Raw genomic sequence first — 27,926 nt, forward strand, 5'->3', positions numbered from 1 at the left:
CAGTGGCCAGCTTTGAAGGTGAACTGGGGTGAGGAACCGTTTGAACCTTTTGACCATCTGCTTGTTGTCTGAGCTGTGTCAGGTGATGCCAGCTGGCTCATCCTAGGTTATTTACTGAAGAAATAGTGCCATCATTTCAAGTTTGTTAGGGTGTTTGGTTTCAAGGGCTTAGGTAAAATCACTGGTGACTGTTGATTTGATTCCTCTTGTCATGTTCTAAAGTTTTTTTTATTTCATGAACAATTATATAATATTAGAAGCTATTTAAGTATGCACGCTTATGCAATCCAGACTTTGTTGCTGAAGTTAGTGCATCCTGATTTTTGTCTTTGCAGCACTTGACCAAATGAGGAAAACAGTTGGTTTATCTACAAATGCCTATAAATGTAGGGCTGATTTTTGTTTTGTTTATGGGAGAACCCTGTGCAAAGCAGATTTTCAAAGTGCTCAGATGGAGATGTGTGTGGAAATCCTATTGGGTTTACCAGTATGATATTTTCCCATACAAAAAGTTATTTTGGTGAGTGAGCCTACTTTGGTGCTGGATACTGTGGTTAGATTAGGACTGAACACAGGATCATGAATATAATAAAAAAAGTATTTTTAAAAATCATTACATGTGTGTTCCTGTCTCCTGCCTTCAAATGTTGAGAAATGGCAGTTAACCCCCTCATGGAATAGGATGCACCTCCACAAAAATAAGAACAATAAAATCCCGTGAGAAATTTTGCCATTGCTAGAGGATGGGGGGTGGCAGAGTCCTGTCCTTCATTAGTGCATTTGCACTTTCTTGGCAAATAGGCACAAAGTGAAGAGCAAGACTTCCTGGAAGATCCTGCCCTACCATGTACAGTGAGCGAGGAAGTATGAAGCAGGTGAAAGAGCTGGCAGTCATGATTTTGCCTTCAATAGTACTGTTTGTCCCCATACATTCAGTGCTCCAAACCATGGTAATGATTTCTGCTAGCCCCTGAGCAGAGATTGTTCTGCAGCAAAACATCTGTGGATTCCAGCATGGCTGTGCTGACCTGCCTTGGAGCAGAGCTGTTCCTAGACCACAACCTGCAGTGGCAGTTGCTGACATGCATCCAGCATTGCAGGTTCTGCCTGAAATCTGTATCCAGATCATATCCAGGCAGCAGGCAGTCTGTATGTCATGCTTTTGATTTATAAGGGTCAGGATCTCCAATCAGTTACGCTCATGTGGATCTAGTAAAAAAAATGAGATTGCCTAGGTGTGAATAAGGCTGGGTGTTAATGCTTCTTCCAGTGTGTAATTATAGGATTGTTCACCTGTGAAGCAGAATTGATTCCAGCTCTCTCTCATGCAGAATAAGGAATTAACTAGGGATAAAATCTTCAAAGCACTGCAGTGATATAAATATTAATTTGATAAATGGAAATTAAATGTTTTTAAAGGCAGCAGATATTCATTTATATGGTGAGTCAAGCTGCAAGAAATGTGTCCCTTTTCTTGAAGTTGACCCACTCTTTGTGGTCCCCTGTTGGGAGCTTTGGTAAAACATTCATTGATGAGGAGCTGTCTCATTACTCCCTTTTCATTGTCAATTTTTATAGAAACTATTTTTCATAATGGAAGAACGTATTCTGTACTGCAGCAACCTGATTGTCTTTCAAGTTCTCTGAAGCCTTGAATTACAGGCTGCAAATGATTGTGGCAATAACAATAACAAAATTCCAATCTTAATTACAAAATTGGGAAGAAAGGAAAACCATGGTTCATGTTCAGCCAGTTACTGAATGAGAGATACCTCTGTTGAGTTTTGCACACTGAACCTGTGACTTTGACAGTTCCTGCTCCTTGAAATTTCCTCCATATTTCTGCCTTTGCAGTGTAGTACTCAGGCACCTCCTGTACAGTGCTGCAGCAGATGGAATGCACCCAGCCAGCCTGCTCTCACGTGTGCTGGCAGCGGCTTTTGGCCCAAGTGGTCCTGACTGTCCATTTCAGTCACAGTGTGCTGTTTTACCTAATCATACAGAAAGTGAAATCCCAGATGCTGCTTTCTTCTGCAGCTTCTTTCCCATCGTGTGGTGCCGTAATAGATCCTAATGAGGCATGCTCACCAACATATGGCTGAGCTATCTCAAATGTCTCTGTAGATTATGTATCAGCAGATGCAAAGCTAATGCCCCGTCCTACAAATGCTGAAAGAAACAAAATGCACACAGTTAAAAGTCAAAATGGGTTATTAAATTTCTGCATACTACAGTTTTTGGGGTTGGAGGGAACCATATGGAAAACACATACTTTTTACTTGGGTTCTGCCCTTGTTCTCATGGTGTCCCTAGTCCTGCAAAAGAGAGCTGAATTGGCAAGACATACTTGCCTGTTCCCCTTTTTCCCTATGACACAGCAAAAGAATGAAGAAGGAAAACAAAATCTTTTATTAATTTTATTTTTGCTTTCTGTGACTGAACTGGCATGGAGTGTGCTGCAATGTGTCTAGCTCAGCAGAGAAGGAGCTTTGATTCTGAAATATTTCTGTTCAACAGGTCTTCAGAGCTCCTGGAGTGGAGCTCTGTTTGCTCCACCCTTTGCTAAAGGATGTTCTGGAGTCTTTAGTTTCTGCTCTGAGAGTAAGATTTTCAGTTTGATGCTTTTCTGTAGAAGTTTTCCAGTTCCCACATTACTCTTGAAGTATCTAAAATGAGAAGGACATATATATATCCTTGTCAATAGAAAAATATCCAGTTGGAAAATTGGTAACATGCAGCCCATTTGATTGGTTTAAATTAATTGGGCAGAAATTAAGTTAAAAATCCATGTGTACATGTTTATCCTCTGGAGAAATATAGTTAAACCCCTTTTTCCACCAAGCTATTATTGCTCAGATTACCTCAGGAAATACCAGAAGTCTATGTCCTTGAAGGACTACTTTGTTGAGCTGCTGAAGTAATCATAGAACTCAACCATCAGAAGAAAAAAAAATTTAAAAGCCAAAATAAGGTTGTTTCTTAGAATTGCATCAGTTGTAATTCTAAGTTGCATCTGATTAGCAAAGAAGCTGAATCAGTACTGAACCCTGAATCTATCTGTATGTATCACTGCTGAGCTTTTAGTGTGGTTTGTCACACTAGAATAAGCTTCCCTTTTGTTGGTGAAAAGTGTTTTCCCTTGATCCTGAAGACCCTTTTACTTCATTTTAAGCATGTCAAGACAGTTTATTATAGTGTCCTGGCAGTATATTTGGAAAGTATACTGCATGCACATTTGAGTATTTATAAGAATTTTATTTCTTTTCCATTATTCTGTTTAAAAATGGATTGTAGAAAATTCACCCTAAATTCTGAGAAGATATATTCTTATTGAATCATCCCTTGATTCTCCTAAGGCACTTTGAGCAAACTCTAGTTTTACCCTGTCTAACCACTAAATGGCCAACTTGAATGGCAGATATCATCCCCACTAAATTTGTCTTGACAGCCAGGAAATTATAAAGGTAGCCCAAAGTTTAAAGGTTTGGTTTTACTGAGCTGCCAGACCTTCTGTGTCTTCACCAGCTTCTACAAAAAAACTAGGTGATTTCTTAAAAATATCTATAGGTATGAAAAAGATTGTCCCTGTTAGTTGAATTACTTGAGTTTACTGCAGTTTTACTACTTAACACACTGTGATTCTAGCATTTAGTGTATATTTAGTTTGACACACTCATAGCTAAGAAAAATTTTCTTGCATTTGGTAACCTTTCATCTTCATTTTCATGTTGAAAAATTTACTTCACAAATAGATTATTCTGAGGAATGTACTTCCAAAGTGCTGTATTTTGGGACTGGACATTGTATTTTCTTTTCAAATAATTACTTAATAAAGTTCATATAAAATGTAATTGTTAGCAGCTTGCAAATTCAATGGACCTTAGAATTCACTATTAAGGGGTATTTTGACAGAAAATTGTGATCAGACTGCAGGCGATTTCTTTCCAAATACTTTCCACGGAGCCCCTGCTCCTAAGATGTATATTTTGGAACTTTGACTCCTTTTGTGTGTATGTTTTATTTCATGACTAACTTAAGTGGAGTGTCTCTACATCATGTTTGAAATAACATTAACTTTACCATTTGCAGAGATAAATTAATCTTCTGAAACAATACTTGTTTTCCACCCAGATGCATTTCCAAATTGGTATTGACTAAGTAGTAGTAGTAAAATTTAGCACTGTTAAAGATTTAACTGAGTCTAAAATTAGATTTTCTAAAATGTTTCTAAATTACAATTATGGATACGGTGTTTTGAAACAGAACTTGCTGTCTTTCAGTGGCTCAGTGAACGGTAAAGATCACATAGTATGAAAAGAGCTTGGCTCTCAAAAGTTGAATTGGGAGTGCTGATTTTTTTCTACATGGTCTGACCTTCTCTTAGAGTAGCAATACATGTTGAAACTATTTTGACAACCTGCTGAATTTTATCTTACATCTCTCTTAAGTGCTATTTTATTTCTGTGTACTCTCAGGAATTATTTACCTGACCTCAGCTCTTGGCCACCTGGCACATTCTGCATTCTTCCTGACTGTTTCTGCACGGGATGGGGGTGGCCTTCCCTCTGCCAGCAATGCAGCTGTCACAGTAAATGTCCTTCAGACTGTTTTGGCCCCTGCCATATTTGAGAGATCCTGGTATAGCTTTTCTGTTCCAGAAGATGCACCTGAAGACAGCGTGATTGGCACTGTAAAGGCCAGAGGGCCTCCAAGTAAGTCACGTTCTCAGTCAGAGATTATATTGTATTTTTGTTGTGGCCATTAACTGGAAATAGCTGTAGATTATTTTTTTTTTCCCATAAACCTCTGTGTTATTAATTCAGTTTGTCAAGCATAAAATAGAATTTATCTTTGGTATTTACAGCAACTGGTGTAATGGCTGATTTATTGGGATACTCTTTAGAACAGTTGGAGATTTCTGGTACTCTCCTTGGTGGTCCACAGAGATTGGCAATGGCCTCCATTTTCTTCCTGATGGATTTCTATAATTGTAAATGAGGAGATAGGAAGCATGCTGTGAAAGTTTAAGTAAGTGTGACGGACTTTAACTCAGGTTAAAGTGTTAGCCATGCAGGGCAAATTTCAGAGCAATACTTAAAATCAGAGAGTATTCAGGAGTTTTTGAGGATCTGCAAGAAGTGCTCCTGGCCACCCCTCAAAAAACTAAACCAGAACCAACCAACCAAACACAACCCCACATTGTCTCAAATGAAGTGAAGAAGTCCAGATGAATGTTTGCAGGACCTTTGGAAAATATATTTAATCCATCTGGTTTTGTTATCATTTCTAAATGGAAATGGATTAGCTCCTGACAGTCCTTGGTCATAAAGAGCCCTGTCCTGAGAGCTGTACATACTTGGTTCCTATGCAGAGCAGTGGGACTTGTGAGTCCACATAACAGCCTGATGATGCATCTCTAAATGTAAGGTGCTAGATGGCAAGGTTTCGTACAAGCGTCATTAGTTAGGTCCTCCCATTTCTTTCTTTTGGGAAGAACTGTCCTCAGAGTGGAGATAGCACCCACTGTGTGGCCTTGATAGAAAGCCTGAATCTTTAGACAGCTTGTTCTTAAGGTAGCATCTGATGGTCACCCATGAACAGCAAGTTTGTTAAAATACATTTTTTTTCAGGGAACTGCCACCTGTTTCGTTCCTTGCTGTAATGAATGCCTGTGTGTAGTGAAATTGCTGCCACAAGACTAATTTATAGGTGTGTTTTTTCTGTATTTTAGATCAGGGAGAAACAAGAGGCTATTATGTGATTTTTCTCTATGGAGTTTTATAATACCAGTGTGATGAAAATCAAAGAGTGCAGAAGTGGACAAACCGTATGGATTCATATTTTACTGAAGGGCTCCAGGGATGGGAAGAAGGAAGCATAAAAAGTTCAAGAATGTCAAACATCTGTGTAGCTTACATTTATTCCATTGAATTTAACAGCATGCATTCTCCCCAGATGTTCTTGCCAATGTTTATGTTATCACTTCCATTTTTTTTTTGTTACACTTTTTGTTGCTGTTTCCATTTCTAGATTCTATAGAAGGGGTTTCTTACAGAATTTGCTCCGGTGATCCGCATGGGAAGTTCTCTATCGACCCCCAGTTTGGCATTATCCGCACCAAGAAACAGCTTGACCATGAAGCTCAGTCTGTTGTGGTGCTCACTGTTCAATCTCAGCTGGGTGACTCCCCCATCTACAGCAGCACTCAAGTCAACATATCTGTGACAGACATCAATGACAACCCCCCTGTGTTTCTTTCCAAATCTGATAAGGTAACCATCTCACATACCCAGCCTCCTGGCACTGCTGTCTACATTGCTCATGCAGAAGACAAAGACAGTGGCCTAAATGGGGCAATCAAATACAGTATTGCAAACAAGCAGTCAGATGCATTTAGCATTGATCCAAGTCTCGGAGTGGTAAACCTTACCAGGAGAGTGGTGGCGGAAAAGCAGCAGGAATATACTCTACACATAGCAGCCGAAGACGGCGGGAGTCCTCCTCTGACTTCCTTGCTGATGTTGACAGTGGTTATTGAAGAGCAGAAGATGGGCCCTACTTTGGTCTTCCAAAGCTTGGTATATCAAGTAGAAGTCAGTGAAGCTACATCTCCAGGTGCCCAAATCCTTCAGGTTCAAGCCCACTCCCTTGATACACACAGTGATACCTCCAATCTGACGTATTCCTTAGAGCCTAGCACTGATTCCGTTGCATTTGGAATCAGCTCTGATACTGGCTGGATTTATCTTCGGAAACACTTGAACTATGAATGCGCACAGATGCTGAGTTTTAGAGCCTTGGTCAGCACGTCTGAGGATGCAAACCTTAGGCAAAATGCAAGTACATCTATAATAGTTAACGTCCTGGATGAAAATGATCATTCTCCCATGTTTTTGCGTGAGAGCTACTTCTTTGAAATTGAAGAAAATCTGATTCCCAGTGGTGTGGTTGGCACCATTAGAGCTGTTGACAAAGACTCAGGAAGAAATGGACAGCTTTCCTATTTCCTCTTGTCTGATGGAAAGTATTTCAAGATGAATTCCAACACAGGTAGCATTTTATGATTTGTAATCTGCCTAATATTACTTTTGGAAAGCAGCCTTCCCTAAGGGTATGGAAGTAAAGTATAAAGCTTCCAGAAACTGCTGTGGATCTTTTGGGTTGATATATGAATATTTTAACTCAGAGTGTCACAATTTGGGGAATGAAATAAACCCAATATATTTTCATGAAGAATGGACTGGCCCTTAGGAATTTTTTTCATGAATTTGTTCAGGTCACTTGGTCATAAGTTTTGGTGTTTGGCTGAAACAAATTAAAAGAAGAAGTTTTAAGTTATATCTTCAATAGTTCATATGAGAAAAATTTTTGCCTGTGATCAAGTAGAGTTGAAAAGTTGAAAAGTACAAATCAGCCATAAGTAACTATAAATGTACTTATGAAGTTAGACAAAGTGATTTAAAATACTTGTGAATGGTTCTGTAACTGACATCAAAACTGAGTTCATGTTGTACATGGCATCAAAGAAGTCAAATTGGCTAAGAGAAATTTTTCACAGCATAGGATGTACTCTGCAGTGAGTCCCAAATGCCTCAAGTAAGAGGGGTTATGTCTACACAGTATAACACCAGAGACCAGAACATGGAGAGCCTAAAGGAAGGGAATTCTTCAAGGGATACAGGCACCGTAAATAATCCAGTTTTGCAAAATGCTATGTAGGAAGCGATGATCTGCTGTTTAAAATTCCTATTTCCAGATGTCCAGTCCCCATGGGGAGTGAAAAGGCTTTTCCAGAATTTCTCTGTATGAACCTCAAAATAAAAACAGCTTTTGAGTACACTTATGGAACTTTACAGGCAAACAGAATACTAGGAGTTAACCAAGAACGTTTTAAAAACCATGTGGTTACCTGTGTGATAAGCTTTGGTCAACCACAAATCTCTGGCTGTATTGGGTATGGCTAAGCAGACAGGGAGAATATCGGTCAGATTTATTTGCTGGGTTTACCAGAATGTATGGGAGACGTAAGTGTTTATGATTAATGCACATAATTAATAAAGGCCCCTTGTCAGCACTTAAACCCCTGTGCTCATGTATTATCTGTCCTGGAGTGTGGTGAAGGCCAGATGGATTTCTTTGGAAGGTCAGCACTTTGGTTCATACTGTTTGATGCCTTTGCTCTGAGGCACACAGTGTACAGTAAAATGTGTCAATAGGACACTGAAGTGCATATGCAAAACTGTGATTGACAGAACGTTTCTGCAGGATGGGGTTTGGAAAGCTGAGGTTTTCATGTCGATGATCAGGTGTATCAGAGGGCACTTATCATTATTTCACATTAAATCATAATTGGACACACTAAGACGAGTGCTAGCACACAGTAAACACCTAACTCTATTTCTCCCCTCTTTTCTTTGGCCGTCAGGTGAAATAATAAACTGGGTGGCGCTGGACCACGAGGAGCAGGTGCACCACGAGCTGCGGGTGCTGGTGACGGACGCAGGGCGGCCCCGGCGCAGTGCCACGGCCGCTGTGCACATCACCGTGCGCGACCGCAATGACCACGCACCGCGCTTCCCACAGGGGGCACTGCGCCGACAGGTGGGGCGGGGCACAGCACCGCGCTTCCCGCAGGGGGCGCTGCGCCGACAGGTGGGGCGGGGCACAGCACCGCGCTTCCCGCAGGGGGCGCTGCGCCGACAGGTGGGGCGGGGCACAGCACCGCGCTTCCCGCAGGGGGCGCTGCGCCGACAGGTGGGGCGGGGCACAGCACCGCGCTTCCCGCAGGGGGCGCTGTGCTGGCAGGTGGGGCAGGGCACAGCACCGCGCTTCCCGCAGGGGGCGCTGTGCTGGCAGATGGGGCAGGGCACAGCACCGCGCTTCCCGCAGGGGGCGCTGTGCTGGCAGGTGGGGCAGGGCACCGTGCAGCGCCACCCCGCGGCCGCACTGCGCACTGCGGGTCCTCCCAAACCGGGGCGCTGCACGCTGCCAGATCTAAAGGGTTGCACGAGCCTAACTCTGTTCACGTGTGCACTGGAATCCCTTTTGGTTTCTGATCTCTGAGTTTGCCATAGTAAAGATGTTCGAGTTAGTGTTCTATGCAGACTGTGACAGAGGGTTGCTGGAACTCTGTTGTTTAACTATCTCCTGAAATGCTCATTGCACACTCTAAATATTACTGAAATGGAAAGTAGTGCAGCAGCTACACTCTTGTGTTATGGCAAGGGATTTGTTTTAAGATTACTTTATCCGTGTATAATTTCAAATCATATATGAACTGCTTGGTGACAGGTTTTGGAAGGGCAGCCATCGGGGACACTTGTTGCCACCATCTTTGCAAAAGACTTCGATTCTGGAAACAACAGTGTTGTCTTATATTCAATAGAATCAGGTAAGAATTTCAAGGGTTAATTAATACAAAAAGGTACATTAAAATAACTAGCATTTTGGAAAAGCCATGTATCATACAAGATTTTATGTTTATTTTGTGTCAGGTAGAATAAAGCTGCCTTTGTAAATAGGAATCAGCACCACCATGTGTCTTACAAAGTATTTAAGGAAGTGTAAGCAGCTGAGTTTCCTCCCTTTGCCCTCTGCCCCATCTTTCATGTGGTTTGGTTGCTTCTGTGGTTGTCCAGAAAGTGTTCAAGCAGCTCTCAGAAAAGACTAGGACCCTGATCTTTTATTGTACAGTTTAGTATTTCAGTCGGTTTAACATCTTAAAGGAAAAATGAACTCCCTTTTCTCATGACCATTTGAAAATTTTCCTGCTAAAATAACAGTTTGTGACGGTCTGAGACGGGGATCAGAGGGATCAGCAGATAATCTGGACAAACAATGAGGTTTGTGGTTTTTATTTCGGGTTTCACCCTTTGTTAAACAGTGTGTTAACCTGACATAGCCTGGCCCCTTAAAAACACTTCCCTTTAGTTTTCCCTAGAATTCCTGCATGTGATAGTTCACTTCTGGGGTAAGTGGTAGGATCCAGTTTTGTTTGCAGTGAAATTAATAACAGAGCAGTCCCAAGTTAGAACATGAGTGGGACTGGGACATTAATACTGTAGGAGACATAGATGTGATGTCTGGATTTGCTGCATACCACTTGCTATGCTTCCATAAATGTGAGAACTCCATCTATAACCAGGAAGGAAAACAGGTCTGTTCCTCCTGCTTTCCTTCACTATTGCTTCAAAACAGTAAGAGTTCCCAGGAACAGGACTATTTCTTTTTTGTTTGGTTTCTGTTCTATTCTACCAGTTTTATGTAATCGATACTTTTTAAGCTTGGGATTCGTAATCTATGGTAATTTGCATGTAGATTTTACAGTTTCATCGGAGCAAGAAAACATCATTCCCTTAATTTGAATAGAAATGACTGCCTATTCCAGAGGGAATTGGATGGTATCTTAGACTTCTGCATAGTGAGTAAGAATATTTTGCACAAAAAAAGTTCCCCCTTGTGAAAAGGGGATGAGCAGTGTGCAACCCTTTGTTTGAAGAGTGATGGCCAGGCAATAGTAAGTGTTTTTCAGGGGTCTCTGCCTGTTCATGTATCTAACTATATCCCCTTCCTTCAAACAGCACAATGGATTTTTTTACTGGCTTCACTGTAGAGCCCCCAGAGGGGAGTAAGTAAGAGTTCAAATTATAAAAATTACTAGCAACACAAAGTATGACTGGTCTTGCAAAAGCTGTCTCTGGAAAGAACAAAAACATAAAAACAGCAGCAAACACACTCCATCTCCCCCATTTTGCATCAAATGCAAAACACCACTAAAAATCCCTCCCAGCCTTGGAACTAGATATTTTTCTGATAAACAAATCCAGAAACAGCTGAGCTTCTCTGATACTAATTTTTGTTGTTGTTAGTTGGCTCACAACCTTTAACATCTGGTCTTCTGTTTCATGGTGAAGTTTCTGCCTGGTTTATATTTAAAATAGTATTTTCTTGTTCTGGGACACTGTTCAGCACTTAAATACGAAGAAGAAACATGATCTGATTTACAGCCATGTTTGTTAAACAGAGAGACAGCAGATTAATTAGAGAACTCCATGCAGATCAGTGCTCTCTTCTTCAGTCATGGGGCTGACGCAACATGGAGAGCTGCGAGTGTCAGTGTCAGCTGTTAAGCTTGTACATGTTGCTGGGTAACTTTTAGTGTTCTTGAGATCTTAAAGAAATTTCAAGATAGGAGCAATATATATTGAGCTATGTAGAAATGTTAATGATAAATGCCAACAAAATACATGAGAGCAAATCTGTAAAAGAACTATGAGGTTTATGCACCAGTTAAATTTTAGGTTAGAGGGAAGTGTTTCCTTCAAAATGCCCCTTCCTCTTCCTAGAAAATCAAAGCAAACCATGCTTTAAAAATGTATATACGTCAAAGTGGATGGTCATATGACCCTTCTTCCACTTCTGTGTTATCACTAACTTGGAGTTAATCCCAGCTGTGTGTATTCTTTATTCCTTAGTGATGCTGGCAGTCAGAAAGTTAGTTGCCTGGTCTTCTTTATGACTATCAATAGGATATAGTATAGCATTTATAACAGAAATTAGTGTGTGTTTATAGGGCATCTGGAACTACTGCCTTGTGTGTTGAGTCTAGCATTGACAGAGGCTTTTACAGTTATATTTGGAGCAATTATGTGAATGCAACATTAGCCCTTGACTACACAAGTGCCAAGAGAGGCCTAGTTACACTGCTAACATGCACAAATTGGCAAGTGCTGTCTACGTGTCTGTGAAGAAGTCCTTGTTCTCCAGAATGACTTGCAAGCAGCGTGCAGGGAGCATTCACAGACTTGCAGAGGGCTGCATTTCTGCACAAGCCCTCATCATGTTCAGGTTCTTTGGGCGCCATGGCCTTGCCTTCCTCTTTTCCATTAAAGGAAACAACTTGTCCATGATCTCAAAGGAGAAGGACATGGTCCGGGCACTAAGTATTTTAACGCCTAGGAAAGAAATAGTTGTTCAAAAATACATATAGCTAACTATGACTGTGTGCTGAGGTCACTAATCTCTGAGAAATCTTTAGTGTTATTTTCTGTCTGCTTTCTGGGCCATTTTGCCTAAATGCCAGTTTCTGTAAGGCCTGAATGTTCAGCCAGCCAAAATTCAGACCAACGCATTGCTTGGTATTTCTCAGGGCACCATTGGTTTTTTCTTATTGGTTCTAAACTACAATTTCTCTGAACATCTTTGAGACCACAGAGCTGAAAGAGTGTCTGAGTTTTGGAGAACCTCATGTAAATGAAAGTCTGGCCAACAGTTGGACAAGGCAGAGTTGAAAAATTTAATTGTAAAAATATATATATTTATTGGCAGGTTACTTTTGCAAGCTCAAGAAGAGGCTGGAGCCATTGGAGTCTAGTTTTTGAGAGAGTCAATTTTCTTCTGTTCCATGCTTCATCTGCTCTTTCCACTTTCCTTATTTCTTATCCATTTCTCATATACTTCCTTCATTTTCCCCTCAGATGCAAAAGGACATATTTAGAGTGTTCGATATAAGCAGCAGTTGTCTAATTCAGGTAACTTATGGAGATGAGAGCTAAGGAAATATTTGTGGAAGTGCAGCAAGCATGAGCTTTTAGACCAATGACTGACATGCTGTGTAGGTGTTAAACTTTTTTCCCAGTGTAAAAGTTTTTTTCTGAATTTCAATCAAATGGCTACACTTGGAATATTAAATAAAAGTATTTTAAAAATATATTGACAAAAATACCAAAAAAACCAGACATGAGGCATTTCAGTTTTGACTGTCTTTATAATGTGTAATCAGATAAAAAAATGAAAACATGAAACACTTAAAAAATGGAAGTCCCAAGGGGTTTTTCTTCTGTACAGTGTCTCTTTCCAATATTTTCAGACTTTTTACCACCAAAATATGCACAAAACTATTTCATGCAATATCTGATTTTTAGTGTAACTCCAAGTTTTAGCAAAATACTGAAAATATATGCATGCAATTCACATTGTGTTCTGTTTCTCATATGTCCTATGACTTTTGCCTAGCTGGGATTTTGTGTCATTAAACATTGTATGGAGCAAAGTAGCAGATCTATGACTGTAGACATCTTGTTGGGACCTACACCAGGAAAGTAAACCAAAAGCTATTTATGAAAAGAGTGATATAGCATTAATATTTTGAAACTACCATGAAAAATGAAAAATGCAAGACTGTCTCATTCAATATAATTGTCTTTATATATTGTTTCCTTTTGTTAGCAATTTTCGTGGTAACGTTCCAGACAGCAAGACTCAACTCGGAAGGGACTGATGGAGAATTAGAAAGCTATATTCATGCAAAAATAGCAGAACAATGTTGAAAAAACTCCTATTTATTGGTTGTGAAAACCCAGTTTTCCAATTTGTTTGCTAAATGTTTTTTTTTTCTTCAAATGTTACAGGTGCAAATATTTTACAGTTGCAGATGATATAATTGGATACAAAAGTGAACATCTATATGTGCAGTTAACTAATTTGAGTGTGCAGATTTGGAGAACGTAAACAGCTTCATGCTCACTTAGGTGTCTATGGAACTATAGCTATGTGTGTTTTGTGTGCTACATCTGCACTGAATTTATTTTTCCACAGTTGCTTACGTAGTAGTGGCTGTTATGCTGCAGGACTTTATTTAACCTGCTAGCGCACCTTACTGAAAATTCACATAACAGAAAGCTGTTTGGATAGTATTCTAAGAGAGAAGTACTTACAACAATTGTGATTTTCTCAGTTTCTGGTGATGTATACAGAGTAGTAGATATTTCCCACTAAAATTTGAAAGTAATTTGTATTCTATTTCTTGAACATGGGGGAGCTATGTATCAGTCTCTTTTCCCAAGGGAGGTTTAGATTGGAAAAATTTCTTTACTTAATTGTTTGCCAAGCATTGGAGCAGGCTTCCTAGGGAGGTAGTGGAGTCATCATCCCCAAAGGTATTTAAAATACATGTAGGCATGGTACTTAGGGACTTGGTTTTGGGAATTTGGCAGTATTGGGTTAAAGGTTCCACTTGATCATCTTAAGGATCTTTTCTTCAACTTAAATGATTCTCTAATTCTAAGTCAAGAAGAGCTATTTATTAATCTGTGGTAAAATTATTCTTTGCAACTCTCAAATAAATGATGTGGCTGCAAGTAATAACTTTAATTAAAAGCCACTTATTATTAGAGTGTCACCAGTCCTCGGTGAAAGATATGAGCATAATTTCCAATATTCACATGTTGCTCTGCAACAGCTTGCTGTAAGATTGTGGCTATCCCCATCTGGCTGCTGGTACAGAGCACAGGGAGGGCAGGTGGCATGGCTGCAGTCACGGCGTATCATAGGGGTCAACAGTGCTCTTTGCTGGCCCTGTAATCTGTGAGTCACAGGAAATACTTTACCCTTCATGCCAGTTTTGGAGACTAAGACTTAATTCTTTCTCTGGCCCTGTCTGGCAAGATTAGAAATAGGAGGACCAGGCCTGGGCTGTCTGTCACGCTCCTGATGCACACACCGCTGGCGTGAGTAAAGTTGGTACAAAACTGGGCAGTTGCTTTAGTACTCTATGGAGTTTCTCTCCATATTTTTCTAAATCCACATTAAGTGGTTTATAATAAGTAAGTACTCAATGAAGGAAGAGGAGGTGAACCAAAAAAGCCAGAGAGATCCAAATGAGCGCTGCAAGTTCCTATCCTCTGGGTCCTGCTCTTTTTCACTGTTCATTACAATGTTCAGTACTATGGAGGCAAGCTGTTACTGATTTTCAATAACACATGTCCATTTTTACCCCACAGAAGAGGATATAGGATACTTCCAGATTGATGCTGTCAGTGGAGAGTTAAGAACAACCCGGCCTCTGTCACATGCTGAGAGATCTGACTACAGAATGATGGTGATAGCCAAGGACCAGGGGATGCCTTCGCTTCAAGGCCATGCTGCTGTTTACATCCGGGTACTTATTTACCTTGTGCAGATAGAGCAATTATGTTAAATGCTTAGTTTCTTTGAAGAAAAAAAAAATTGGAAGAAGGTTGGGAAATAGACAGAAAAAAGGAAGAAGGTCAAAATTGTAAGCACCTTGTCTCATGGTAATTTTCTTTAGCTGTTTTTCTGTTGAGGGAGGAAATGAGAGGGCACATCATTTTGATTTGTTAAGAATGCACAGCAGCATTCGGGATCATCTTGCAAATAGATGATGCTTGTGCTTTAGGACATCATTGGAAACACTGGGAAATAGGAGGAAAATATCCAGGTAGGCAGAGAGAAAAATATCAAGTGGGACTGAAAGTGGGAAGAGAGTAGATTTGTTCCCTTCACTAAGTTGCTCTCTTTTCTAAATTCTGTCTCTAGAACTTTGTATAAGGATATCTTATTTCTTTGTGGTGATTTATATGGGGCAGGCTCCTCATGGGAGTGTGAAATGCAGCATGTGCTCATTCCATAGCCAGCCACCTGCTGTTCATTGAGCCACAGTGGAGCTGCTTTGTCCAGGCCGACTGTGCACTCCTTTGTCAGAGGCTGAATGTTATTGAGGCTGCTATTTTCAAGTCACCCTAAAGATGGTTAATTTTGGATAGCTTGTAGCTTCAGTCCGGGCAAGGCAAATGCTGTTCCTACAATTAAAGAGAGTTAAAGGACTCCTCTCCCTGAGCAACGGGAGAAACACCGGGTGATGAACTGATTGTAAACCCCATTCCCTGTCTCCCTGCACCCCTGGAGGAGGAGGGAGGGATGGAGAGAAGGTATATATTTTAAGCTCTTATTGTACTTCTCATCCTGCTCTGATTTTGTTAGCAATAAGTTTAGTTAATATCTCTATTTCTAGTCTGTTTTGGCTGTGATGGTATTTGCTGAGTGACCTCTCCTGGTCCTTATCTCAGCTCATGAACTTTCATTATGTTTCCTGTCCCCTGTCCAGTGGCAGAGAGGAGTGAAAAAGCAGCTTTGCTGGTACCTGGCATCCAGCCAGGGTCAGCCCACTACACATTACAATATTAATAATAACAGTGGGAAAATATTGCAATCCTTGTGTTTTGCTTGCAGGTGATCCCACTTCCCAACGGGAGATCTGGCTTCTTTCAGAACTTCAAGCACTTTGTCGTACCTGAAAATTTTAAACCTGCACAAGTGTTGGATTCTCTGAAGGCATTGAGTAACCATCTAGCACTTAACAGGAAACTGCATTTCAGTATTGCTAAAGATGATAATGTTCATTTTGAAGTAGACAGCTTAACAGGAGACCTTTATCTTTCCAAGGAGCTTGACTATGAAACAGATTCACACTTTCTTTTGCAAGTTATTATAAAGGATTATAATAATCCTCCACAAAATAGCACAGTCTTCCTAAGTATTGATGTGGAAGATAAAAATGATCATTCCCCACATTTTCAAGATGACTTTGTAGTGATTGGCATAGAAGAAAATGTACCTGTTGGCACTCTAGTTTACACATTCAATGCAAAGGATGGAGATGGCAGTTTTCTGAACAGCAAAATAGAGTATTCCTTAGAAATAAGTAACACAGGTGAAAATCCATTTCTTATTCACCCTTTGTATGGCACCTTGACCACAGCTTCTCCACTGGACAGGGAGATTACTCGTTCTGTGATCTTGACGGTGTTTGCAGAAGATCAGGCAATAAACCTGACTGATCGTCGGCTGGATTCCCTGGCTGTCAAAATTGTTATTTTAGATATCAATGACAACAGTCCCAGTTTTACGTCTTCACCTCTTTCCTATGTCATGGAGGATGTGGAGGTGGGCTTCCTTGTACACCACATAGTTGCAAAGGATCCTGATGAGGGAACAAATGGACAGGTTACTTATCACATTCTTTCAGGCAATGAAAACAAAGCATTTGTACTGGATAAAATCACAGGTACATGACTTCTCTTCTCTGGGGTTCCTTGTGTTGTGATTCTCACAGTAACATTTGGGAGTGCATACCATACAATGGTGAAATACCACATTAGTGTGCCACTCTGCCTGGGTGACTTATTGTCCTCAGGGGTAATTGCCTTGAGCAGAGCAGTGCAGAGCACAGTTGTCAAGCATTGTGAGACTCAGCTCAAAAATTTTGGCATAACACTGTTACTGTCTTGTGTAGGTGTACTGGGGCATCTTCCAATGGTGTATTGAGGAAGGTGGGAAGAAAATGCAGCAGTGAAATACTTCATTCTGATTTTGGCATGATGCATACTTAAAGCATGTGCACACATGTACGTTACGATATATGCACATGCAGAAAGGCAAAGTTAAGATCAGAGAGTCTGCATTATACTGTGGATGGAATATATTCAGTGGAGGCTCAAAGTGCTGATGAATTTCATTCTTCAGCTCTCTGTAATTCTCTGCTTTCTAACTATTATACTATGCTCTCACAAATGCTAATATCACTTTAATTTTTGTAGTATTTTCTGGTTCTCATTCTGATTTTGAATCTATTAGGTGATGCAGCTTGCACTGGTTTGTGGAGCTCCTAACTGCATAACTTATGTGCAAAAGAAGACAAATATTTAAGTTAAATATAGTTTAGAAGTTAAGCCCAAAGTTAAATAAAAAGCAATCTCTGAACTTATTGAATTTTCCATGAATCCCAATTTCCCTGGATATCAAAGGCAGTATTTCTGGGCCAATTAGCACTGTAGAGGGAATCAAAGGTAATGAATGACTGCAAGTCCAGAAGCCTTGCAGTAGTGGCATAGTGATGCTACATTGGAGCTGTGAGTGCTGGAACAGCTAGGATCCTAACCTGGAGCAGGATAGTTTTTTAAAACCTTTTCTTCTTTAAACTAGGACTCTTAACTACAGCCCAGTTTCTAGACCGCGAGGTTCAGGAGCGCTACAGTTTGACAGTCATGGCTCTTGATGATGGCAGCCCAGCTCTCTCTGCCACACAAGTTCTAACCATCATTGTTCTTGATGTGAATGATGAGGCCCCGGGATTCCTGAAGCAACTTTATGAGACTGCAGTTCCTGAAAACCGAGATCCAGGGGAGTTTGTCATAAGAGTGGAGGCTGTGGACCGAGATGCAGGTAATTTGTGTCCTCCTGCTCATAATTTACAGACCAATCGAATCTTGATGCCTTGTGTGTACAGCTGCTGTGCTTTTCCCAAGGTAATGTATGTCTTTTGAGTTTCCAAATATGAGTTTTGGTTCAGACTCTCAATCTTCAGTTAGAGCTTGGAGCTATTCTGACTTGCACTTTTGGGTAGCTTCAGCTCTGATGGATATATTAAATGTAAAATGTGTTCTTGTGTGACACAGCATATTGTAGATTTCACATGAAGAAAGACAATGTTCTCTGGTTATAAATCAGCAAACAATATTCAACTCAAAGTTAATATCTGAACATTTTGGATAGTTTTAAAGCAGTTAGTCTAGAGTCCTGGTTTTGTAACAGAGCCTGCAAATGTGCGCTTATCTTTTCTGACCAGAGAGGGGCACTGTCATCCAAGATTTTCAAGCTGCTTGAGCTGTGAAGGGATAGTGGAAGCTGCTCCGGGTTTTAAAGAGCCTTTTTACATGCTATAGAGTGTTAATGCAATACATTTCAAAAGTACACAGAATGGAGAAATAAGATGTGGGGATGGTTCATCTCCTCAGTGAATCACATGTAAGGACTAAACTTGAGAGAGTCTGCTAAGCAACAAAAAATTCCCTCCAGTTCTTCAACTACCTGCTCTTTTGAACTGTCTAAAATGCACAGCATATGATGTTAGTTAGTCCGTGTGCTGGAGCACTTATACAAGGTCTATTTGATAAATAATAAAATCTGGAAAGAGAGTTAAATATTACAATACTGCCATCTTTGGCCCAAAGGTAGTCTCAGCTCTGTGAATGACCTAATTTTTACTGTGGGTTCACTTTCTGTACTTTCTTTAGAATTGTGTCAGATTGTGCTATCTTAAAAACAAATAATGGAACTTGTTAGCAAAATAATCTTATGCATTCAGTAAGATTGGTAATTTTAATGTAGAATACATATTGATTACAAAAGGCTGATGTGGGCTCAGTAGAGGTATTATATAAAAAAGGCATTTACCCACAAGTATGTAAAATATTTAGAAATTAGGAATGTGTAGGTATCCCTGTCTATTATGATCTCCAAAACAGCTGAGCTGTACTGTAGTCTGCCTCTGTATCTCACTCTTCAAATATTTTCTTTCTTTTGTGGATCACAAAAAAGGTGATACTTGAAGAAAGGTTCTAAGATAAAGGAGGCAACTGAGAATTTACTTGAATTCTTCTCCCTCCTTCTCCATCCCTTATATTTTCTTCACATCTTGTGGGAAATACAGCAGAAAGGAGCTTTCCAGAGCAGCTAGTGGGAGGGAGTCAGGGTGGCTTGGCAGTGTGGAGAGGAAGGGCATTCCAAGTGTACTGGGTGGCACAGTGTGTGCCTGCCTGTGCAGACACTTTGGGCTGGAGCACTGTTGTGGCTGATTGTTCCTTCCTGCTAGTTTTTTGAAGTACATTTTCCAGTAACCACAGTCCTTCTGTTGGGTCTTTTTCTTACATTTGCATGATTTGGCCCCATGTCGTGGGTGTGTCATACTATTGTTTCGAATTAATATTGAAGTGATGTTCCTAATGTAAGAAAATTTGATTTGTATAGGAGTCATATAAATATAATGCTACTCAATTTTCTTACATTTTTGGAACACAGTTTTGGAATAAAATGACTCCTGTCATGGTGTCCCTTTTTTTTGTTTTTCCATACTCTGAATTGCAGTTCACATCCCATTAATATTTGCATAGTCTCAGTGGAGAACTTTCTCCCATCACACTTTTTTGTTCTCTTTGTATGTTCCCTGAGTGACCACTGGGAGGAACCAGTCATTATCAACTTTTTTTCTTTTCCTTTCTTCTTCATTCTCTGTGACTGGAAGAGGGTCTTTTTTTGAGGAAATCACAAGTAAAACTTCTGACTTTGGAATGGTTTTCTTTCACATGAATATCTCTGAAAACTTTTGTTCAGCTACCTCCCCCCTGGACATTACAACACCTGCACTTACTGCATTTCTATGTTGCCTTAATTTGGGAGCCTTTAGGGATCCTGCCATGCCCTTATCCCTACCCAGCTGACATCTGAACGCTCAACATCAGGAAATGGAAGTGCAAAAGATAATAACATTTGAAAATATGCATGTTGGAAAAATACACATGACAAAGCAAAGATACCAGCAGCATATTTAAGATAGGTCAGGGTTTTTTCTTGAGGTAGGTCTTTGCAGAAGACTAAACTAGCAAACCAAACTAGCATTTGGCAAGGTCTCCTTTTAATCTGATGTGCACCTCTGTGGTTCAATATTTATGTCTGGAGCCTTAGGAAAAAAATCTTAAAAGGTTAATAGAAACCATTGACTTTGAGTTATGAGACAGGGCTTACTGCCATCCATTAGACATTATTGTAAAGTCCTATAAAGATGAAATCTGGATCTTGAATCTGGATTTGGGGCAGGGGGGACATTTTTTATTTCAGTTTGCAATTTCATCTCCTAAAGTGTGACCAGTGCTACTGAATAATTAACCAGCAGGTTGGATTGAGTGCAAATGTGCTAGCTGCTATGCTGTGCTGTGTTCACATGTAGAGTCATCATGCTCCTCTCCTGGGCAGGGTGTGCAGCTTTTTCCTAATGCTACTTTACACTCCTAGCAGTTGGATATGGGAAAGGAGTCAGTAAATCTTTGGTAAATAAATGTAATCAAGATGTCACATATCTGTGTTTTTTAAGGGTTAAAAGTTTTGACTTCAGCATTGTGTGAACAGTCAGCTTGGATGGCACCCATGTTTTTTCAGCCCTGGTTGTGAATAGTGTCCATTGTGGAATCTGTTGGAGAAGGAACTGGGTTGAAGCAGCTCAATTGCAGGAGGCAAGAAGCTAATATTATCAGACTTGCAGCTTTGTGTCTCTGTTTTTTCATCTGTAGCATATTGGTAATAAAGGATAGATAAATACAAGCAGAACTGTGAATAGCTTTTAAAATTTAGTTGAATGTTATCTGATATGGGCAGATCAGGTAAATATATTTTAGTAACCTGAGACTTTGAAGACATTTACCTTGACTTGTCCTCACTGATGTGATTTTTCTTCCTTCTTCTGTAAAGCTGAAAGGATTTCTGTAAGTCATTTTTCCTCCTGCTGTGTATTGTATACCTCCCTCCCTTGCCTTAGTTTAGGTGTTAATGCATTCTCTTAATCAAATTTCAGTAGCACTGTCAGCCACCTAACAAAGCTATTCAAAAGTAAATGAAGTCGAGTATGTTAAAACCTGTAGACTCTGTTTCTTCTCTCACATTGTATTTCTCCATCAGCTCCAGTGCAGATTGTCTTGTGCTTGACTGGAGCAGATGAGAACAGGCAGGCAGTGTTTTCAAATGACTAGAAGTGTCATGTAATTTTTCAGGTGTACCAACTGTCCCTGCCCTACTCAAGCACTAATTCTGTGTGGGAAAAACACAGAACTGTTGATTGGAATGTAAGAAAATTGCAAAAAAGAAAAAAAATTAGGGTACAATAGTCAAATCCTTCAGGTATAATGTAGGATTAAACTAATTAAAGGCAATAATATAGGTGTGATGGAGATGACATTATACTTTCCTTGGGAGGATATTGAAATGAAAAGAAATATGAAATGAATTATCTTACAACCATAATAGGTAAGAATGTTGAGTCTCATTTCCTGTTCACTAAGGTGGGCAACTTTGAAAGAAAGGTTTCTAAAACATTTAAAAGTTTTAACCTATTCCCTAGAGGAAGATGGGAAGGCTAATATCCCTGCACTATATGCAACTGGTAGGTCTGATCAGGAACTGTATAGAATTGTCATTCAGAAGAATCTTGAGGGGAAAGAAAGAGAGAAATAAGTATACCTGAATGTGAGGAGAGTTGCCATATTTTACTAAGGTTTCTATTCTGTTTTAAAGGGCTGAATTCCTTGCTTCAGTATGAAATCTTACCAGGAGCTGGTTATGAGAAATTCAAGATGAACTTGGACAGTGGAGAGCTCGTAACAGCTGCATCATTGGACAGGGAAACCCAGGAGGTTTTCAGTATTAAAGGTAGCAGTGTGAAATATCTGTGAATGCCTCTAGAGTGGGAAGTGAGAGTGAGTGAGGTGTTACTATCAGCATTACTTTTTTTCATGCCTTCTGAATTCAATGCATGTGGTAGGATTTTCCAGTACAGAAGAGCATATGCTTTTTTGCATAGCACAAATAACTCTTCTACTCTGATATTATTAAAGAACATCTATTGTTACAACCACTGAATGAAAATTGCTTTCTTTTTATTGATCTTAGTTTTGGTTCGGGACAGTGGAACTCCGTTGCTGTCAAGCACAGTGACAGTAATCTGCACAGTGCTGGATGAAAATGATCACTCTCCCACATTTCTTCTTCCTCCCTCTGAGATATTTATTCCAGAGAACCAACAGCTTTCTGTTGTTTACATTATCCGGGCTGTAGATATGGATGCTGGCAATAATGGAGCTCTAAGATACAAAATAACTGGTAAGTTATATTCCATCATTTTGTTAGTATAAATCAGGGAAATATTTAAACAGCAGCATCCAAGTTTTAGGCTAGTCTTGACTTTACCAGGCCTCCTGAGTTCCCATGCTTCTTTTTTAGTGGAAAAGAAAAGAGAGATCTTTCACCCTTTTGTCAACACTCATAAGCACTACCCAGGCATACTTTCATTCTGCGTTCTGGATTTGAAATAGTGCAGAACAGTGAAACAAAAAAAAATACCAAATGCTGGAACGAGGCATTAATCATGAAGGCATAATTTTTGTCCTTTTTGTTATAGTTGTAGAAGTCTGAATGTAAATATTCCCTTGAAAATATACCCAAGAATTAATTTAAATTTATTTATTTAATGCTATTTATTAAATTTTATTTTGTGAAAGCTTCTTTCACCCAGCAATTAATAATGTCATACTTGGCTTCCATCTTGACAAACTCTCCCTGAGTCCACTATGCCAATGTAAGCTCCACAGCTGTTCAAAGCCTCCTGTAGTATCTTTGGATACTTTGCTGTGCTTAGTTTGCTAAGTTTGCTGTGCTTACTTTGGTTTGTGGCTCTCAGCAATAGCTCAAATGTAGGCAGAGAGCTACTGTGGTAAAAACCAACACATTTTTCTTTGAAGAATCAGTTATGAATTCCTTTTTTTCCTTGGTTTTGATGTTGTGATCTCTATGACATTTAATTTCGTTACCTTTGGTCTTTTTGCATGTTATAAAGTATGTAAGCCATTCACTGTTACTAAAATTGCTGACTTTTCAGTTGACTGCTTCATATTTATTCCCAGTGCTCCCGAATTGTGACCTTGCCCAGCTCTTGAATTCCAAGAGATAGGTTTGTAGAAGAGAATTAGGAGCAAGCAATTACAATTGTCAGCAATGCTTCATAGATTTGTGGAATTTGTAACTAAGGTTGGGAAGAGGTCACTTCATGGAGCAGCCTAGACGCATGACCTTTTATAAGGTAGTCTGGTTTGGGAAAAAAAGATATGCAGCTGGCCAAAAGGCCCGTCTGTAAATTGTTATGACTTTCTGCATTTGCTATCATTGCCTCTCACTGATTTAAATGAAATACAGGTTTTAATTTGTATGAGAAATATAATATGTGAAAGGCACATGAGCTCACCAGCTGTATGAGTATTGGACCTTGTTATTGCAATTAGTATAGAGCATTCACAAGGGGTTCTTTTTTAAAAGTAGTTGTTAGTGATAATTTCTTTTTTTATGTGTTTGAAAGGTGGAAATGTTGGAGAATACTTCACACTAAATAACACATCGGGCAAGCTGCTGGTCACTCGTAGCTTAGACAGAGAAGACATCAGCAATTTCACTCTTGTAATTGAGTGCCATGACCTAGGCAGTCCCTCGAGAAGCTCCACTGCACAGCTCTATCTAACAGTCTTGGATGAAAATGATCACAGCCCCTTGTTTGCGAAGACCCAGTATCAAATCTCTGTGACAGAAGACCTGGAGGAAGGCTCAGCCATCCTGGACCTGTCTGCTTCTGATGAAGACGCTGGCCTGAATGGTGAAGTTATGTACTCCCTTATTGATGACACCTATGGAGCATTTGCCATCAATAGTGCCACAGGATCCATTGTTACTACAAAGGCACTGGACAGGGAGACCAAGTCCCAGTACACTTTTAGGGCTGTGGCAAGTGACTGCAGCCCCCATTTTCCGAGGAGCACCACTGTCAGTGTTGTGGTGCATGTTAATGATGTCAATGACAACAATCCTGTCTTTTTGCAGAATCCGATCAGGGTCTTTGTGCCTGCTGAAACTGCTGTGAATGAGACAGTTGCCACTGTGAGAGCAGAGGATGTGGATCTGGGATCAAATGGAGCTGTTGTTTTTAATTTGATGATGGCAGAAACTGTATTTCAGGTCGATGTGAAGACAGGTGACATCATTCTTCGGGAGCCCTTGGCTTCCAAGAACTTCAGTACCCAGCTGCTAGTGACAGCTTCAGATCAAGGCATCACACCTCGAACAGCCACAGCTGTGGTCATTATCTTTACAGAAGAGCAAGAGGAGGTGATCTCATTCAGCCACAGCCTGTATGAAGCAAGTGTGCCTGAGAACAGTGCAGCAGGTGGGCATGAAATCTGTCTTCTTGTAGTCGCCAATCTCCTCTCTTTTTGGAATTGAAATTGTAATGAATAGTATAGGGAAACCTTTTTTTATGTGCAGCAGCAGGGAAAAGTTAATGTGGATGTAGCCAATACCCGTTTGCCCCTTTCAAATGCACCAGCATGAAAAAGATGCAATGGAGGAGGCATTGTCTCATCATCAGTGGGTTCATTCATTTAGCAAAATTGCTTTAATGATGGGTGGACAGCATTTACTTGTTGTTTTGCTGGGCAGTGCACACAAGCTCAGAGGAGCTGGGTGTTGGGAACCAGTTGCAACCTGACATTTCTTGTTTTCACAAAACCCTTCACAAACTGTAGCTTTCATAAATACCTTGCTGAAGTTTTAGACTTTGCAGAAGAAGGAGAAAGGGGAGTAGGATGGGGTAGAGAAGGTCGGAGGCTATTGATACGTGGTCACTTGGACATGCTTCTACAGTGTCTCTCTAGGTAGAGACTGCACTATGGAATGCCAGCTACAGACCAACCAGCTTCAGTCACAAGGTGCTTACAGATTTATTTGGATTTGTTCTGGATATTGATGACAATTACTGCGCTACTTTTTATCATTCAAAGAACATTAATAGTTATCCCTCCAGACAATTAGATGTGGTATCTTCTCCTGCATCAGGGATTGGCTCTGTCCCGATGAGGGGCAGAAAGGAATGGCTTTTGCGTATTTCTGTCCACAAATCTCACTATATAACTGGCCAGATGTATTTAAAGATCTGACTTGCACTATATTCTCAATTAAAACAGCCCATGAGATTCACCTTGAACAAGTAATTTCTCTTTTATAATTCAAACTTCACTCAGTAAAACAAAAGCAGTATTCCCTTATATCCTAAAGGTTTTGTGAGACTAGTGGATTCCTAGATCTTGAGTAACAGCCTATATATTGGATTATGAATCAGTAAATAAGAAGTGTGTTAGTAATTTTGGAAAACCAATCAATATTGTTGGATGATTACAAACAGAAGAGAGAGTGAAGGGTGAAAATGGCTTCATGCAACTGATGGTTGCAGTAATTACTGCTGTGATTATTCAGCCATTCCTTCCTCTGTGCTTGTTTGGGACTACAAGCCAAATTTTTTAATTGTTACATTTAATGAAAGAAAATAAAGATCAGAGCTTTATGGCAATAGATAAACTGCTCTGATCCTAGATTTTTTTAAGTGTAGATGTGTTCCTGGATCAGGCTAAAAAGCCAGCCTGAAATCAGAGAAATGCCCCAAGGAACTGTGGTATCAGAATGCCAATGTGTTCTCCCATTCAATCTATAGAAATATAATTAAGATTCAATTTAAGTTGTTTTGATTAACGGAAATTTAGCAAAGCTTCAGGGTAAACAGGCAGATTTGATCACAAAATGTTAGTTTGTGTTTAATAATACTCTTATTTGCTAAGAAGATCAAACTCTTCTAAGAATATAAGAGATTTTACCAAATACTAGTACCGCTTGTCTTTGTTTATACTATTTTCCTTTTTTCATAAGTATAAATAAATATCAAATATTTTACATTTCAGTGGGGAAGAAAAGTATGATTGTAATTAAAACTCTCATAGAAGTTAGCTTATAGGATAGACGTGATCCTGGGACCCCTACAAACGTGAATGGTACCAGTGTATTCAGTCCAGGGAAGATTTACATTACATACTGATTATTTGTAGAACTGGTATTAATAAATGTGGCTTCTCTTCATAATTTTATTTCTGCCTTAACTGATGGAGGGGAAAAATGCTACGTTTATTTTAAAAAGAATAAAAAATGTGAATAATTTAAACAACAAAAAACCAAAGCCAAGGGTCCTTAGTTTTAATTTAGTCTAAACCCATCAAATGGGCAAGTGCCTCAGGAACTGGTCCTTGTGGTCACATTTTCTTTAAGTGTTTAACTTCCAAGTTTAATGACCTTTAGAAAACCCCACTTTTCTAATATTTTTTTGTTTAATATTGAATATTTAATGTCTTTAAATACTATAAATTGTTCTACAGCAGGCACTTAGAAGCTAATCAATAAATAATCAAGTGACTGTGCTCTTCAGAGGGTAAAAAACCTTTATTATTTACCCAACTTTTAGTTGAATGGTTGTTTGCATAACACTTGGAGATGGATTCACCAGTAAAACTTCTTGACTCCTCTATTTTCTTTTTCTATTAGATATCAGATATGTATCCTCTCATTCTTTAAGTCAAAGAATCACAGAATGGCTGAGGTTGGGTTAGGGTTAGGGACCAAAAGGGTCATCTGGTGCCACCTCCCTGCTCAAGCAGGGTTATCACAGAGCGCATGGCACAGGATTGTGTCCAGACGGTTCTTGAATTGTTATCTCCGTGCTCAGCTTTTCATTTCATGGCAATTAAGAGGTCTGAAGAAATAATGGCAAGGATGAACACAGGTTAGATGGCAGAGGACAGTGAAAAGAGACTACTATAATGAGGAATGAAGAAAGTGCTACAGTGATACAGCAGCTCTGTGTGATGCTGGTGTTAGGACATATATATAAAAAAAGCCCTATATATAAAACATATATGCCCTAACAAAGAATTCAGCAAGTGTTTTGGAGCTGATTTGGCCAGGTAGGCAAATGCTGTTCACTCTGCCATATTTTGGGTTTGAGTCTGCAGGCGTAATGGTGGGATCTAGGCTGTATAAAACAGTTTGAGATACTTTCATATGCAGTCAGAAGGTATGCAGAAAAAAAACATTGAAAAAACCCTGGATTTTACATATTTTACATCACTCTTCATGTCTTTCAATATTTTTTACTAATTCAGAGGTCAATTGCCTAGCTTTTCAGGCCAATCTGACTGCTTTTGCTTTCAGACCTGATCTTCGTGCTGCCTTGCTCTATCTTCAGTGCTGAATGTGTTTTGCAGAGAGAAAGCTCCCTTTCACTGATTTCTCTCTGTTAAGAGTTACATGATGTGACCTCTGCTTGAGGCAATGTCTGAATTGGGTGTGATTGGAATGGCAGGTTCAGCAGATGGACATTTTCTATTGCTCTTTATCTGTATAGGGCCTGTTTATGCCACAGCTGACCTCACACTTTGGTCATATTTTTCTGACAATGAACTGTAAAAATTCACTGTTGGGAGTAATTGTTTTCTGTGAAGGGTATCAGAGCAAGAGATTTGTACTCTGCTAAAAAGAAGCTGTAAACAATTCTATCTGCCTGAAAAATGTGGAGCTTAAAGATTAGGATAGGAGGACTCAGACAAAGAGTTTATTAACCTAACCTCTGAAAAACAAGGATACAAGTAGAAATGCTGCTGCTT

The 27,926-nt window shown here is 39.7% G+C and overlaps 1 protein-coding gene across 1 annotated transcript in view; it reads left to right on the forward strand.

The window, feature by feature from the left end:
- DCHS2 (dachsous cadherin-related 2) overlaps positions 1–27,926 on the forward strand; it is a 104,399-nt gene that overhangs the window by 58,182 nt on the left and 18,291 nt on the right. The window contains exons 4-13 of the mRNA XM_058803703.1: positions 4,476–4,712; positions 6,031–7,050; positions 8,426–9,048; positions 9,292–9,391; positions 14,781–14,938; positions 16,030–16,864; positions 17,782–18,021; positions 21,919–22,053; positions 22,294–22,503; positions 23,753–24,610. Of these exons, the coding sequence (XP_058659686.1) occupies positions 4,476–4,712; positions 6,031–7,050; positions 8,426–9,048; positions 9,292–9,391; positions 14,781–14,938; positions 16,030–16,864; positions 17,782–18,021; positions 21,919–22,053; positions 22,294–22,503; positions 23,753–24,610 (4,416 nt within the window). The remainder of the gene's footprint in view (positions 1–4,475; positions 4,713–6,030; positions 7,051–8,425; positions 9,049–9,291; positions 9,392–14,780; positions 14,939–16,029; positions 16,865–17,781; positions 18,022–21,918; positions 22,054–22,293; positions 22,504–23,752; positions 24,611–27,926) is intronic.

This window comes from Ammospiza caudacuta, chromosome 4 (assembly GCF_027887145.1).
Source record: "Ammospiza caudacuta isolate bAmmCau1 chromosome 4, bAmmCau1.pri, whole genome shotgun sequence".
Taxonomy (NCBI): domain Eukaryota; kingdom Metazoa; phylum Chordata; class Aves; order Passeriformes; family Passerellidae; genus Ammospiza; species Ammospiza caudacuta.